This window comes from Scomber scombrus, chromosome 7 (assembly GCF_963691925.1).
Source record: "Scomber scombrus chromosome 7, fScoSco1.1, whole genome shotgun sequence".
Classification (NCBI taxonomy): Eukaryota; Metazoa; Chordata; class Actinopteri; order Scombriformes; family Scombridae; genus Scomber; species Scomber scombrus.
Window position 1 is genome coordinate 24,661,119 of NC_084976.1, and position 16,894 is coordinate 24,678,012.

At 39.0% G+C, this 16,894-nt stretch overlaps 1 protein-coding gene across 4 annotated transcripts; it reads left to right on the forward strand.

Moving 5' to 3' along the window:
- The first annotated feature begins 4,499 nt into the window (after positions 1-4,499).
- LOC133983649 (protein rapunzel-like) lies at positions 4,500-16,306 on the forward strand. 4 transcript variants are annotated; one of them, XR_009925379.1, is made up of 4 exons: positions 4,500-4,574; positions 6,189-9,125; positions 13,468-13,531; positions 13,687-13,717. XR_009925379.1 is itself a non-coding variant. In XM_062422804.1 (3 exons), the coding sequence occupies exon 3, from the start codon at positions 13,713-13,715 to the stop codon at positions 14,886-14,888; it is 1,176 nt and encodes a 391-aa protein (XP_062278788.1). In that variant the 5' UTR covers positions 4,535-4,574; positions 13,468-13,531; positions 13,687-13,712; the 3' UTR covers positions 14,889-16,306. The 4 variants fall into 4 exon arrangements, 3 of the variants coding, with proteins under 3 accessions (XP_062278786.1, XP_062278788.1, XP_062278787.1); XM_062422804.1 differs by lacking the exon at positions 6,189-9,125 and having other exon boundaries at positions 4,535-4,574; positions 13,687-16,306; XM_062422803.1 differs by lacking the exon at positions 4,500-4,574 and having other exon boundaries at positions 7,463-9,125; positions 13,687-16,306.
- The last annotated feature ends 588 nt before the right edge of the window (positions 16,307-16,894 follow it).

Sequence of the window (16,894 nt, forward strand, 5' to 3'; positions counted from 1 at the left end):
AAAGTAGCAATTTGATTCTGATTAGACCTTTACTTTAGTCTAATTTTGATTTCAAGCATATTAAAAGAGTGTGGGAGTCCACTCTGTAACTAACACAGAGTGGTTTCTTCTAGCAAAAGTATAATTTTAGCAGGAGGCTGTGTGATGACGATGTGTAACCTCAAAATTCAGGGAGTTTCTGGGAGTTTTCCCCCCAGCAAGTGTATAAATAGTCCCCAAGGCTTATTTGTCTGTCCACAAAACCATTAGTGAATTAAAGGTGTGACCCAAGAAAAAATACCATGAAATTTTTTCCCTGTGACTATCTATGGTCACTGCAAACATTTCTGCAGTCAGTGCTGTGATATCCTTTACAATTATAAAACTTAAACTAAATTGTGAACCAATCCACTGGATTTTACTGTATAAATAAACCAATTTATCATGAAGTTGATTAATATAATTAATTTAATTGAACTACTGTAGTGTGTACGTTTTTGGAGGCTTTCGGTAAATCAGGAGTACAACAATATGATTAAACAAAATGTCTGCCAGCAAGAGTAATTGGATTTCCAATTGACATGAGGCTTAAATGTGGTTTGACTCAGTTGTATAAGGGCAAAGATGGACTCGGGTGAATTTGCCTGAAATCAATAAGCCGCCTTCTCCCAGCCTCTAAACCTTTATCTGTTTCCTGAGATCCAACCTGAGTTTGTATTGATCTGCGTGAGTGATAGATGGGTTTGTACTGAGGTGATCGGTCGGGCCTTTGGCTGCTGCAGTCATTGTTGTGCATAGAGATCATTGGAGCGTGACTCAGGCTGGTCAAAGTTCAGTTGTGTTTTGCATCATTAGGAAACTGTACACAGAAACTCAATAAAGAACGGTAGATAAGTGACAAAGTGTTAGTCAATGGTACCATAAATATAAAACAATGATAGGGGTAACGACTATTGAAACTCATTTCTGCCAATAAAACAAAATAAAAAAGGGCCATAAATTATTAATAGTCAACTGCTGTGTGTAACAGTTTCTGTCTATAATCGTCAACTTTTTGAAAAGAATAGCACTGTAGTGAATTAAAGGGGAAATTGGGAGTTTTTCTGATGTTTGTCTTTCTTTTCCCTCAGAAATGCCCCCTTATTCTTACCCAAGTCAGGTTTCTTCAGGTTACAGAACTGAGATGGGTTGCCGTTTACAGTAAGCAAGGACTTTATAGCCATGCTTGAGTTGTTGCACAAGATAAGCAATGAATTATCTGCGAAAAGGAACTGATAAAAGGTCTGTAACTTTCATTTTCCATGAGACTGCCTTTGGAATTAACTAAGGAAGGACTTTACCTCTGTCCCTGCTGTCCTTTGACGTCTACATACCGAGTGATGCTTAAGTCTGTCACCATGTACGTCCTGTTCTCTGTGACCTGGAAACATCTGGAGAGGGGTGTGGAAAAGCCTGTGTTACTCAAAAAGAAAACTCCACTGTCAAATAAAAACTACAGAGGTATTCCATGAAAATGTAACTAGTAATTCCCGGTAAATGGGAACTGCTGGTAGTAACATCGTCAAAATGCGAGAATTTGACATGGCTGCTATGTTTATATTCAAGGAGAGTAAAAGCAGCAGAACCAAAAATAAAATCATCAAATATTCACAGCTGCAATTTTCCTCTCACTCTAAAAGCATTTTTATGTTGACATTTACATTTTGAGGGGATATTAATCTTTCCAGTTGGTTGCCTATGAGATTATAAAAAATATATATACACACTACACTGATATTATCTCAGTGTTTACAACTCAGCAGGTTTTCATCTCTGTTTTAGTTGTATGAAATCCCTTCCTGCCATTCAAACCAATGCAGCTTTAAGGGAAATGTTAACATGTGATAATGTTGGGACAAACCAACTTTCTGTCTGTTGTTTGGGGTCAGAGGCGATATCCCTCAATCATGCATCCTTTACACCAGGAAAACACTTTCATTTTTAAACAGAAATTGTATATAAAGAACCTCTTAGTCCTTCCAGTCCTGCCCACATTTAGTTTCCCATGGGAGTCATCGAAATCCAGCATGACTAGTTATGAAATCCAATTTTTCCCACCATCAACTTGACTATTTATGAAGTAATCTGTCGACACACTGACGTAATACCAAGGTGTAGATGACTACAACATGAAAGAAAACGTCTGTTAGCGGGTCGTTATTGCCAAACATTTCACCTTGTTTTACTGCAGCATCTTGATCAGTGACTACTTTGGATAGTGTGTTAAGATCCAAGATGGTTTAAAAAACGTATTCTATTATATACAAAGAACTATAAACTGGAACTGAATGAAATTTCCTGATCTCAGAGGGTCGTCAATATTTTGCATCTTTTACAACTCAACCGTTTTCTCAAACTCAATAGCTGAGTCTAGTATGTCAGCATCTTTATCTTCTATTGTGTTTTTTTTAATCTGAATCTCTTTGCATTATAATGCTCTCTATTTTCTAAGTAAATGATATGCAATTATAAAAAATCCTCTGATGTATAAGTGCTTTCTAATGTCTCACAGTTTGTGTAATTGACATTTTCAAACTCCAACCCCTTTCCAGAAAATGCTGCTCACAATCAGCCATCAGATGAGCAACTGGGGTCTTTTCCTGTGAGCTGAAGAGACATCTTGTGGTGAAGAGGAAACACTAGCCAGTGGCCAAGGTCAAAAAGATAAAAGGTGGTCAATAGCTTCCTCGGACAAGGAAATCGTTTATCATTTCAGCTTCCAGACACCAACAACAAACATGACACAACTCTCGGACACTAGTAGCCTACTAGATTAGTCTTACAACAGCAATATATGGAAAATTAGTTAAACACCTATTTTCATCATTTGTAATAGAAGTAAGGTTTGTAATACATCAGATCAATCACTTTTCTACTTCCAGTTTTGTTAAATATAAATCAGCAATAACATCCAATTTAACATACAATTTCCATTGTATTATTGTAAAATTAACACACATTTTCAATGAGGGCTCAAAATATTGGTAATATTTGTGTAATCCACTATCCTCAGAAAATAGTGCATCAAAACATGGACATAAAAAAACAAAATCATGCTGAGTAAAGGGAGACAGAACAGCAGCTAGATGCACTCAAAGCTGTATGCTCTTCTTTCCACAGCTGGTTATCATTATCTCACATATTTTACCCACATTTCCACCTGGTGAGCCTGGAACCACACACAACAAAGGCATTGCTTTTTTTTACAAATTCAACATTTTCCATTAATACCAGAGTGAGCGCTTTTTTTTTAATAGGCTGTGTGTTGTTTGTTCACTCTCAAGCTTCAAAAGTTGGTGCAGTATGTGTGTATGGTTTTTGCAGATAATGTTCTGCCATTATAAAAGAGCTTTGGTTCTTTAGAAAGATTTGTTTGGAAAACAAACACACAGCACAACAGCCATAGAAAGCGAGTGAGGACTTCCAACTGGGTGACGTCGTGCTCAGGCCTCGACAGTGTGTGTTTACCAGCGTCGACTTGTACCACCCATCCGGCTACATACTGTAGAGTCACCGCGAAAGCTCATCTCTATTTTCTGATGGTTGCAAACAAGTAAAGTGTGAGATGTGACAGTGGAATGACACAGGAAAAAGGCGGTGGCGGACATGCTCTGCCCAGCTAACCAGCATCAATTTGCAGTGAACGTCCCTCCCTGCTCTTCCTGTTGCTGCCTCTTTATGATCCATTAAACGGCATAGGCTAGTTGACTGTGACATCGGTCTGTGTGTGTGTGCTTTATTAAGCACAAAGGACATGAGTGAGCTCTGACTGTCATGGTGTGCACTCAGAAACACAGACTGTCTTTCACTGGACGGCACTGTGACTGACTGATTCTGAAAGTGCTGCCCCTGCAGGGCAAATGTCATCCCTCTTTGCAATGCTTGAATCCAGTGTCCAATAGCTTTCCATCACTAATTATCAGATTCAGAGTGAAGTAGGTCAACATTCAACAAAAGTAATTTCTGGTTATTTGGGAAACTAACTGTGCTGTGAATCTGAACTTGTTGTGAACAGAACGAGCTGAATTAGGCTTTCAAGTGTTCACAGTCTCACACAAGTTGGAGGAACCAGTGAAGTAGCCATGGCAACCTTGTTCGAGCCACAACAAGAGGGGTTTTGTCCTAATGGGTCACTTTGCTGAACCCTACTGTGACTGGCCTCTTTTTTAAATTCTCTTTCTCGTTGTTTATACTGTTTTTAATCTCTGTGCACTCCTCTCTCCCTCTCTATCATCTTTGTCACACATAAACACACACACACACAAACCAGTCCTCTTTTATTTAAATTTTTCCCAGGGTGCATGGTGTACAGGATGTTATCTGTGTCAGTGCCGGCCCGTCATCCATCTGAGTGGGTTTCTGAGGAATGCTGGAACGGGATGGAGGAGTTCCAAAGGGGGAGTGACGAGATAGAGAGAGAGAGAGGCAGAAACTGGGAGAGGGAGAGGGAGAGAGAGAGAGAGTGTATATATACATCCCAAGGAGCCTGGTGCTCACAGGCACAACTGGACTACTGGATAACTGGACTGTAGCCCACTGGATATTTACCTAAAACTGTGAGTTTTTTCTTATTTTCTGCTTTAATTGTTTATTCAGCATCTCTCTCATTAACTTCACTGCTTTAACATCTTCTTTTTTCTTGCTAAAATGAGAAATTGAAGATAGTGAGGAAGAAAGACAGACAGACATACAGACAAGAAAGAAAGAAAGAAAGAAAGAAAGAAAGAAAGAAAGAAAGAAAGAAAGAAAGAAAGAAAGAAAGAAAGAAAGAAAACAAAAGTCAATATTTCATTTTATTTATTCAGCTTTTCTGACCTTTATTGGAGTTGACCTGTCTTAAGAGCTTTGGGGGGATGTTTTTTGTAAAGTCCTCTATTTTTGCTTTATTTTTGTTTTTTTGCAACTTAAAAATGGCATTTCAGAAGTAGAAATGAGTCCTTTGGGGGATCTGGTCTTGTTAAGGACTTGTGTACGTGGTCTCTAGCATATCACACTGGAAAGGGAAGCCAGTGTCTGAGGTGCTGTCTGGGACTCGCCTTTTTTCCCTTTGACAAAAATATATTTCACCTTAAAAGAAGACCAACTTTTTTTTTTAATTGTTGTTTTACAAGGGAAGATATTTTCAAGCACAAACCCAACAAAATTACCCAGTAAGTATTTTTCTTTCAGTGCTTTTCCTCCTTTAGATTAGAATGATATTTCATTATTTTATGTAATTACAAATTCAAATTTGAATTGTGCACTTTTTGTTATTTTCAGCATCTGGTTCACATGGAAATGTAGAACAAAAATGTAAAAGACACTGATGGCATGTGACTGAATAAAGTCAATCTAATTAGTGTAGTGATAGGAAAGGCTGTAAAATGACACCACTGATCTCATAACTGCAGCAATTATCGGTAAGCCCATGTTTTGTGCTTACATGTAAACAAGTATTTGCCTCTTTTTCATGTAAAACCCCCTAAAAACATATTTGCATGTGTTTGGTTGAATTTACATTAAAGGCAGTAATGAGGAGGGAAGTGTTACTGCATTGTTGAACAAGTGCATTGGTGGGGATTTTCTTCTCTCAGACCTGGGTGTGCCTTTTTTTCTGAACTGGATACAGGCTCCAGGGGATGGGAATTACGTTAGCTCATGTCTCTTGAGTATTTTACATAGAAAATCATGCTATCGTTACCAAAGTAAATTCCCCTTTTCCCATGTTGTGAACATCTGTGTTTACTTAGGCTCTTGGCTATTGTTACAGCAGTAAAAAAGTGACATCCCAGAGGGCAGTACTGCAATATTGCACAATACGTCACGCCACAATTCATGAGTACACATTCTATGTTTGATATTTACTCTGAACTGCCATCATGTGTGCCACGTTTGTGAACTTTCTTGAGGTTTTTTAATATGTGTCATTGCCACCAAGGCTTAAAACAAGTCATTTACTGAAGCTCTGAGGGTGTGGCATGAAGCTGGATGCCTACATGTGATGACATGACCTGCTATTTGCTTTGTTGTAGTAGGGTTTTGTTTGCCAGGTAAATGTCCTGTGAGAAAAAAATGACTTTATGCCAGCTGATTATATCTGCTTTGCAAAATGTAACGGAAAAAGAAATTACCTGTCATATAATCACATGATAATGAACTTTACAAGGGTTTTATGTCTCTTCTTCTTTCAGGTACCAGCAAAGTGTCTGGCTGTGGAAAACCCCCCATTTTATTACTAAGTGTGAATTAGATAAAAAATAAAGATGAGCAGTGTGGCAAATTGGCTCGTGCAGAACAGGGACAAGATCGAGAAAGGTGTGGAGATCATGGGGCAAGCTTCTGAAGTGCTTGCTTCCACTGTGGGCCAGCTTCACCCTGTCTTGGAGGCTGTGTTCGTGGCTTCAGCTGAGCTACTCAGCAACCCGGACAGCAAAGAGTCTCGTTACATGCAGCAGCAGTTCGACAAGGTCAACCAGAAACTCGAGGGGATCCAAGATGAGATTGACAAAATTGCACTGGAGCTGCAGAGGACGTCGATGAACAAGCAGAACTTTGATCGAGAGGCGCAGATGCTCAGCCAGTATGAAAAGTTCCAGGACTTTGTCAACGCCAAGCCAAAGTTCAAGGAGAAGAAGATGGAGAAGTTCCTCAGCCATTACGAGAACACCGATGGCGATTTGAACTTGGACGCCCTTTACAATGCTGTCACTGGGGAGAATACCTCAGGAGACCCTATGCTGGAAACAGTAGTCACCACAGAGCAGAGAGGCAGAAGGGCAGTTGAAGATTTCTGCGCCCGGCTGAAAAAGCTCTTTGTGGTGGGCATTATCTCTGTCATGGGCCATGCTGCACTCAAGGAAGGAGCAGTCGGGGAGGAGATGGTGAAGAAGTGGCAAGACCGGATGGAGGATGTGGAGAAACGAATGAAAGCAGCTGTGGATGACTGCACAGATCATTTTGCAGATCAAGCCAAGCTGGATATGGAGCACCTAGTTCAGGAGAACCCCGGCACAGTCAGCTCCGACTTCACCAAATCCCTTCTGGATTCACTCGCTAAGAAATACGATTGGGTGAACTGGTCTGTCAGGGCCTTCAGCGACAGGGAGCGCATTTTCTTTTTCAACTGGCTGGCAGGAAAGAAATACCATGGAAGTCGTGGAGCCAACTGGTTTGACATTTTGACCAAGAACAAGATCAAAGTGGTGATCTCTTTCTGCAGTAACCCCAATCCCATTGACAAGAGTAAGATCAGGGAGCAGATTGAGCAGCAGAAGCTAAAGGGCAACATGATGGCAGTGGCTCTTAATTTGAACAAGGAATTCCCCAACTGCCTGGTCCACGCTGTCAGCCATTACAAGGACGTGGTGGAGACCAACAACTTTGATGTGGAATGTTATTACTATGGGAAACACAAAAGAGCCTACCTGTGTATTCACCCAGAGTAGGTTCAAAGAGTAATGTAAAGTGTAGCTGCGTGTGGGAGGATATGAGCTACAGATATGTTAATGAATGTCTTCACAGAATCCTGGAAATGCTTTTATAGAAATACAGAAAACTATTCATAAATATTGTCTGTGCTGATGCATAATCTGCTCTTTTTGGGTTCTGGTTTGTGAATCATTTTCTAACTCTTTTGATTTTTTATTCTTATTCTGTATCTTTCCTCAGCTGATGATGATACCACAGCTTGAGGGTGTTATAGAAGGTTCAGAGCCATACATACATCTCTATACAGCTTCTCTTTACTGTTATGAAACATATAATGATTTTTACCGGGGCTGGGTGATAGGACGATTGAGAGATGATATCAGAGTGTCAGTCTCCAGAGACTTTGCCATGCCGGGTACCCTTTACCAATCGGTGTGTAGGACCAATGTAATGTAATGCAATGTTGTTAATCAAACAGCAGGACTGATTGAAGGTGTCAATGGATTTGTAATGTGAGGACGTACCCTGATTTGTCCATTTGGATTTGAATTCTTTTTGGTTATTTTGACTTTCACAGCTCATCCTTGAACTTTGAAAGCTATAAAACAAGCAAGTAAATGGACCTTGAGCAGTAAGTCTTGACACATAACCCCATGAAATTGCAACTTCTTTATTTTACACTTTGGTTTTGTAAACATTAAACAAAAGATATCTTAGGTGTTAATAAGTGAGCTTCAGAGGTGCTGGTAACCCGGTTTTACCTTTACCTTTGGACAGTACCACACTAGCTGTTTCTCCATTGCTTTTAGGCTTTACGCCAAGCTAAGCTAACCATCTCCTGCCTCTAACTCCATATTTAAGGGACAGAAATGAGAGTGGTGTCAATCTTCTCATATAACTCTCTGCGAGTTAGTGAATAAGCTTAATTCCCAAAAATGACTCATTTAAATCAACATGGATCAGAAGACCTGAGGTACTCAGAATAGTGAAAAGCTGCTGATGAAGACTGTGTGATATGATCAAAAGCTCCAGAACAAGCGAGCAATTTGACTTTGAGTTGAAGTTGTTTTTTTTATTATTGTTTACTTGATTCTTTAATAGTTTCAATTGCTTTTCCAACAAAAAATGTACCATCTATACATCATATATATCAAAATAAATAATATACTATAGAAGGTTTTCTTCTTATTGCCCTCTCTTTCATATAAATGTGCATAAAGACATCTATTTTAATATTTGTGCTGCTTTTTGTGCAATACTTCACTGCCAATCTTCATCAAAATACTTATTTATATTTTACTTTTATTTGTAATAAACAACAACATATGAATATTTTTGTCATCATCATCATTAGGCTACTCCGTTTTTTTCAATTTCAGTAACAAAAAACTATTATATAAAAACAATCAAATTATGACTAAGAAAGGAGGCATAATAATCTGCTGACTGTATTTCTAGTCAGAACAAATTCAAATAACCTCCTGCAGCAGTTAATGCTTTAATAACGTGGCATTATTTGACAAATGGGTGGAGGTTGATCTGTAACAACCTATAATGGGTTTTTTTTTTCTACCACCCAAGTTTTTTTTTCTTTCTGTCTGACTGGGTGTGCCTCTTGTCTGTAATATGAGAGCCACATGACCAATAGGAAAGACAAACAGCCTGCAAGTTAGTGTGTTTCTTCCGCAAACTTTTTTAAGGTGAGTTCATTTCTGTTAAAATTATGTCTCATTGTGGACAGACACAGTTATGTTAACTACGTGGTAATGATAGGACACTTTAAAAGATAATGATCGATTCCTCTTTATCGACTTCACTCAAGTCTCTCGTTACATAATCGAGCATTTTTCCTCTTTGACGCAGCGTAATGGTATTTAATATCGAGTGCGCTTTCATATTTTTTTGTTAACGCAGCTTCATTTAATAAAGTGAAGTGGGTGATTAGAAGCATCTGCACATTTTAATGCAGATAAAACGAAAACAGTCTACTTTTATGGGCGTTGTTTGCCAAGTGTGGTGCCACCGCTGTACTTTTTTCCAGGAAGTGCCCAACTTTTTAAAAGGCGTGTTATCCACTTGTGTTGCGTTGTAATAAAAACCTAATCTGTGGTGTTAACCTGCGATGTTTGTTTGGCTTTCTGTCCTTTGGCTGTAAAATGATACAATTAGAGCCCTTGAACACGCACCGATCGATACATTTTCCATTAAGAGGGCGCATTAACAGAGCGTTTAGTTTTCCTCGGTCAGCTGTGGGAGGGAGGGTTTGGTCATCTCTCCAGTCAGAGGAAGCTCCAGCGTTAACATAAATGCAACCAACTTTTTCAGAGCCATTCTCTATTTTCTGTCTGAAATATATGGCAGCATGCACATGATGTGTTTCAATTCAGAGTTCTTTGGTTTTTTATCATAATCTCCAATGCTGTTAAACACAATTGTGCTCATAACATGTGATGCAATGATCATGTTGTCAGTGTGTGGATGCTGTTTGCAATCAGTACGTTTCATAAAACTGTATATTAACAGTGATATAAAGTGTATTCAGATTATTTATTTAAGTAAAAGTACTAATACCTTGTACCTTACTGTACAAGTAAAAGTCCTGCATTTAAAATGTTGCATAAGCAATCAGCAAAATGTATGTTATCAAAATTAAAAGTACTGCAGAAAGGTGTACACTTTGACTGATATTGTATTTTTATTATTATATGTTGTATTATTAGATTGTTACTGATGCATCTGTGTGTATTCATCATGTTACTGTTGTAGCTGCTTGAGATGGAGCTAGCCTTTAGGTAGTTTAGTCCAGTGGTTCCCAACCTAGGGGTCAGGCCCCCTCCAAAGAGTCACAACATAAATCTGATGGGGCGTGAGATGATTATTGGGGTAGGACTTTTTTTTAAATCCTTCTTCAGATCTTACATTTTTGTGAAATAATGGATTATTGTGCATATATGGTCCTCAAACCACTATTTAAATAACCATCTGAGAAGTAGAGGGAAATCTCTATTTGTTGGAAGTGCAAACATCTGAAATATGACAAGGAGCCCCAACTAGACAGGCCGGGCTTTTTGTAAGGGGTTACAATCCAAAATGGCTGGAATGTACAAGATTGACAGTGTAAAGTGTAAACATGACGTGGAAATACTCAGGTGAAGTACATGAAGCCTACCTCAAAACTGTACTGAACTTTGTACAACTATATGTCACTGAATATTGGCCGAAGTGGAAATCTGACTTTTTATGCTTGTGTGGGCATCCATATATCTGTTAAGCGAACTGTAGATGCACCTCCAGCTCTTTGTCTCTGAAAATGTGATTTCTTCTCTCACTTTTATGTTTGAATTGTCTGTGTGAAGGTGCTTCACATGCACTCAGAGTGCAGTTACACATCCCATGGGACCCAGAGAAAGAGAGAGACCAACAGAGGGAAAACAGGAATCACAGTTTTAACACATCAAATCAAATGAGATACAGTAACTGTAAAAGCTTTAACATCCAGCTTGAATTTCTTGTACTTTGTTGTTTTTATACTCAAGTCTTAGAAGGAAATGATTCGAATTTCACAACTATACCAGTTTTAAAGATATGTAGTTGAGATTCAAAGGCTTGTTTTAAAGGAATTGTTTGATATGTTGTGAAATACACTGATTGACTTCTGTTGCAGAAAGATGAGACGATTGATGCCACTCACTGTTATGCAAATATAAATCCAGGAGCTAGTTAGCTTAATTTAGCACAAAGATGCCTACCAGCACCTGTAAAGCTCCCTAATTAACATGTTACACCTCATTTGCTTAATCCATATTAAAACCGCAAGTGGGTGGTGGGGGGGGTCTCTGCCTCTAGCCAAGAAGCAGTCAGGCACACAAACCCCCCCAAAAAGACAAGATGTCATTTTTACTCTGACTTTTGTAAACAAGCAACAAATAAGGAATATATGTAGTCTTTATGCTAAGATAAGCTAATTGTCTCTCATTCATTTTTACTGTAATGACATGAGAGTCTTCTCCTCATCTGACCTCTCACCAAGAAAATGAATATGCATATTTCCTAAAATGTTTAACTATTCCTTTATTTGTGCACACACCTAAAACCGGATATCTTTAGTCCAACCTGTATATCAGTGTTGGAATTCAATCAATCTAGTCTAGTCTCCATTTTGTCTGTGGAGGCCTCCAGATGTGTCTGACAGCTGCAGAGGTGTGCGATACATCAAGCTATCCTCTGCAGTCTAGCGAGACAAACCCCCTTGGGACAGACCTGAGCAGGGAGAGGAATGAGCTGACTGATTATTTTCCATTGTCTTGTTGCTGTGGTAACTTGCTGAGTTACACTGGAAAATGCACCCTTGCCCAGCAAGTTTAACCTCTTCCACTTAATCACTTCCCACGCTCGCTGACTGGGCTAGCTGAAGGAGAAACTACTGCTTCTCCTTCAGTCAGCCAAAACAAACCACACAAAACAACACTGGACAACACTGTGAAGGTCAGAAACCTGTATTAAAACATGTGTAGACATGCCCCTTTTTTGTCAGTGGATGAGTGTATAGTGATTATGCACCAAAATTGGATTACCTGAATTTTCCATTTTTTCCTAAAGGACGTGTCTGAACATGCCCAAGAACACAGACTGTGATGCTCACACAGTCAACACAGTTTCAGATTGATTTCTCTGGCTTCTAGCCTTTGGAGGAAGATTAAGATTCCTCAAGTGAAGTGAATTCCAGGCAGGGAGACAGGAGGTCATGTCCTCCATATCAGCAATCACCCAGGATCACAGAAAACTTCTTTGTAATATTTTGTGTATTAGTATTTTGTATATTTCTACTACTGAGATCAATTATTTACCCTCCAAGTGAAAATGTAACATTGTCTTTATTAGGTAGTGTGTAGAGTAACAACACTTGGACAATCCAACTCAAACACCACTTATTGAAGAAGAATAGCTCTTCCTAGAGCTTTCACACAGTCGTCATTGTTATGGGGTTCCTCAGTTTTCATGGAAATAGACCTGTTGTTATGCATGATTTCATTCTAAGTGCTTTTACAACCACTCATCCCTTCAACTTAAATTTAAAGGACTACTTTGACATTTGGAGAAATAAAAAAAAGTTTATGAAGATAAATACCACTCCCATATTTGTGTGTTCAGGTAAAGTTGGAGTCAGTAGCCTGCTTAGCTTAGCTTAGCATACATATACAGTAAATTAAATTGGGGGAAAACAACTAGGGAAATCTTTTTACCAGCTCTTAAACAATAAATGTCACTAATTAACATGTAACATTCAGATTTTTCAGGTTTGGTACATATTAAAAAGCAAGATATAATGTGTTATTTAGTGACATTTTAAAGGCGTTAATTGGTGGATTTTGTTTGAACAGAGCCAGGTTGTTTTCCCTTGTTTCCAGTAGCCTGTTAGCTTAACATAGCATAAATAGACATGTAATCAGGGCGAAACAGCTAGCCTGGCTCTGTCCAAAGGAAACAAAAATCAGTTTACCAGCACTAAATCTCACTAATTAACACATAATATTTTTATGTCTCAGGTATATTACAGATTAAAAAGGAACATATAAGGGGTTCATTAGTGACCCTTAAAGGGGTTATCTTTAGCTTTTCCCTTAAGTTTATTATTGACATTATTAACAGACTGGTTGATGAGTGGCTCTAAATATTTCAAGCACATCATTTTCCTAATTTTAATCTACACATTTGTAATTTCTCTATTTTAAAAATGTGAGTCCAGTGAAAAAGTGATTTAAGCTTTGTTAGAAGCTGGACTGTGTTGTTCCATATTGTGTTGATATTACATAACAGAGTCAGTGCATTGTTAATTAACAGCTTTTTGCTATCCTCACTATGTCCACAATGTGTTTTTGGGATTTCCTCACAGTAAACATACACTTAACATTCATACAGTTCAACCCATACCTGTCATCCGTCAATGCTGAATTCCCTTTGCGTTGTTGACTCATTGCTAACTGGGTGTGACCAGCAGTCAGCACTGAAGCTCACTTGACTGTTTCTCTCTTTCCTTATCAGTTTCTGCTGTGTTGTAAGAGAAGCAAGAGAGCAGGCCACAGTTCAACGACACTGGAACAGAGCTGTAAGTATACCAAGGAAACATTTACTAAATTTTTAAGCTAAAATGGGTGACACTTTCTCCACTTTTTTTAAACCTCAGTTTGTATTGTGCTCTGAACTTAAAAGTAGCTTAAATATTAACACATGAATCATTTTGACTGTCTCTCCTCTTGTCAGAATAAGTCCGAGTAACATCAGCAAACATGGCAGACCAGCTACAAAAGCTTATAGCAGACAAGAAGAACGTGGTGGAGAACGTGATGGAAGTGTTTGAGCAGGGCGCTGAAGCAGTGGCCAGTATCGCCGGTGACCTCTTCCCCGTTTTCTCCATCGCTGCCCCCATTGTTAAACTGGCTCTGGACAACGTGGAGAGCAAAGAGGCTGCGTTCATGAAGGAGCAGTTCCAGAAAGTCCGTGAGCGTCTGGAGGTGGTCTCGGAGGAGATTCAGCGGATCAACGATGAGATCAAGAAAAGTGGGGTGGATGCTGCGTATTTCTCAGTGGAGGAAAACATCACAAATCAGTTCAGGAAGTACATGGACATCCTCAACGCCAAACCTAAGTTCAGGGAGGTCAAGAAGAAGCTTTTCTTGGAACATTTTGCCAAGACCGGGGGGGACAAAAACCTGAACACCCTCTACAACGCTGTGACGGGAGATAACTTCTCTGGGGAGTCTGTGCTCGAGATCACCCTGAACTACGAGGAGAAAAGTCGCCGGGCGATGGAAGACTTCTGCGCCAGGCTGAAGAAGCTGTTCTGCATCGGGCTCATCGCGCTGTTGGGTCACGCTGCTCTAAAGGAGTATGGCGAGGAGGAGGAGCTCCTGAAAGACTGGGGTGAGAAGATGAAGGCTGTCCAGGTTAAAATGAATGCTGTGATCGAAGACTGCATCGTCAGCTTCCCCAAACAGGCTGAGCTGGAGTCTCGTCGACTGGTGAGAGACCAGGCGGACTTAAGCAACCAGCAGCTAGCTGATGCTCTCATAGAGAAACTAAAGAAGAAGTATGACTGGGTGGGCTGGTCTGTGCGTGTTTTCAGGTCCCCTTCAGGTCTGTTCACAAACAAGAAGGATTTCCACTGCCCCACAGGGAAGAGTCGCTTCCACGTTTCTTCATCGGATGAGAAACTTAATGTTGTGGTGTCCTACAGCTCCTCCTCTGAGCCTGTGGATAAGAATCACATCCAGCAACTGATCGACAGTCAGAAGAAAGTCACAGTGGTGAGTGTCGCAGAGCTGTTGTTTGAGCAGCTGCCCGGCTCCTGCGTGGTCCACACAGTCAAAACCAGCAAAGACCTGGCCTGCTCCTGGAGCTTCTCCGATGAGCTTCACTACTGGGAGGAGCAAAAAAACTTCTACGTCTGCGTTCACTCTGCTTGAAGAGCATACACTCAAAAAGTTACTCATTCTATATGTATGGGAATCTTCATATTTGCACCAAAAAAGCACCACTGCTGCCTAATCTGCTTGCCTTTAGGAGTTAAAATTTTCCCAGAATGTGCCTTAACTGCACCTCATTGATAGTCTTTTATAACTGAGTTGGTGTCTTTTCCTCTTGCTTGCTCCTGCAGACATGAGGAGCATCCACAAGAAACCAACATAAACTATTATTTAACTAACAGTAATGTCTTTTCTGATCCCTGCAGCCATGCTTTGCTTATTTCTCAAAGCAGGTGTGCAGCACTTGTGTGCTCACCACTTGGTTTAGGCTGCTTTATGTTCTAATGTCTCTTTTTGTTAGGAAATTGATTGATTTTAAAATGAAATGTTGGCATAACATCTAAATCTTAATTTTATTTTGCATTTATAAATTTCAGAGGGAAGCAGTTGTTTTGTTACAAGGTGGACATGTCAAATTTGTTTATTTATAGAAACCGGCTGTCATATGGAGATTGTGCCTCTCTGGTAGTGATAAGCAGTGACCTCACCCTGAGGACGTGCACACCAAAGCCATGATAGAAACGGTCTCCAGACATTTACAGAGACTGAGACAGAAGCCTTAAAGTCCACATTTTGACTTATTTTCTTGTATTCATCTGACAAAAAATAGTAAACCCTGTTAATAGCTGCTGTACAGAACAAATTCAGTTCAAACATGGTGCAAATGGCAGTGCAGCACTCAGGGCTGAACAATCCTTTTTAGCCAAAAAATGAAGAATGGCAACAATAAAACTTTATTTACACAGCAGCACTTTGTTTACATACAGATATTTAGCATAGCTACTCCTGTGTTATATCTGTGTCTGTGCAACACAAACTGGAATCTTGTACCTTCTCAAAACCCTGAACTTCCTTATTATGTTTTTTTTGTTAGTTGGAATTTTATTTTAGACATTATAAATCGTAACATGTGGATTTGGGATCTTCTTACGATGTGATTTTGATCAAAGTTTGCATAATGTGACCATGACAGTTGTTTGGAGGTATGTTAACACAACGATGTGGGAGCAAAAATACAAATACATCATGGAAACACAGCACTTGTATATCACTGACATGTTTGTTTTTTTATATTTTGTGTGATATTGTAAACCACTGTAACCTGTTGTGTGTGTTTCTTCTTTGTTTGTCTTGTTCATATGTTATTGCCAAAGTTTGAGTTGCTAATTGAAAAATTATTTTATCATCTGACCAAAATATGCCCCATATTTACTGTATTAGTAAACTGATGGAAATGTTTATGTTGCACACCTGTTATATAATATTTGCATATCCACACAGCATATTAGATGGGTTATGAGTGTCTCTGATTCATATACTTTTGATACACCAAAGCAATGAATGTAGAAAAACTTTAAATAAAATCTACAGTGCATCATTTTTTGTTTGTTTGTTTATTTTTGTGAATAACTTTGGATGAGAATCACAGTTGCAGTGCGACTGTTTATTATAATCATATAATATAATTAGTTTTTGGATGATTTGTTATGGCTTTGTGGTGGCTGTTAAAAGTAAAATGAGACTAAAACTGCAGGAATTTAAATCCATATAAACTGCCTATCAACAACTAACAAAAACATCTGATATTAATTTAAAAATGTGCAACATGAGTGCTAATTTATGTATTTATTTTTCAAAATAAGCACATATGACAGATGCTGCTAATGTTTGTGGTTACTCTTTGAAAACATTTATTTATCTGCAGTAAATGTACAACAAAAAACACTTTTTTATCTCTTTTTTTAGTGTTTTATTGCTTCTTCCTTCATCCACAAAAAAGCCAGATGTCAACATCAGCGACAGAGTCACTTCAGTTGTAGTTGCTTAAAAACACATCAGATATTTAAATCTGAGCCCTTCAGGTTTTGTCTTTTCATCTTAGCTCACCAGATGTCCCAGTCGAGCATCACACCACCACTTAAAGTCAAATGTCACATATACAGTAC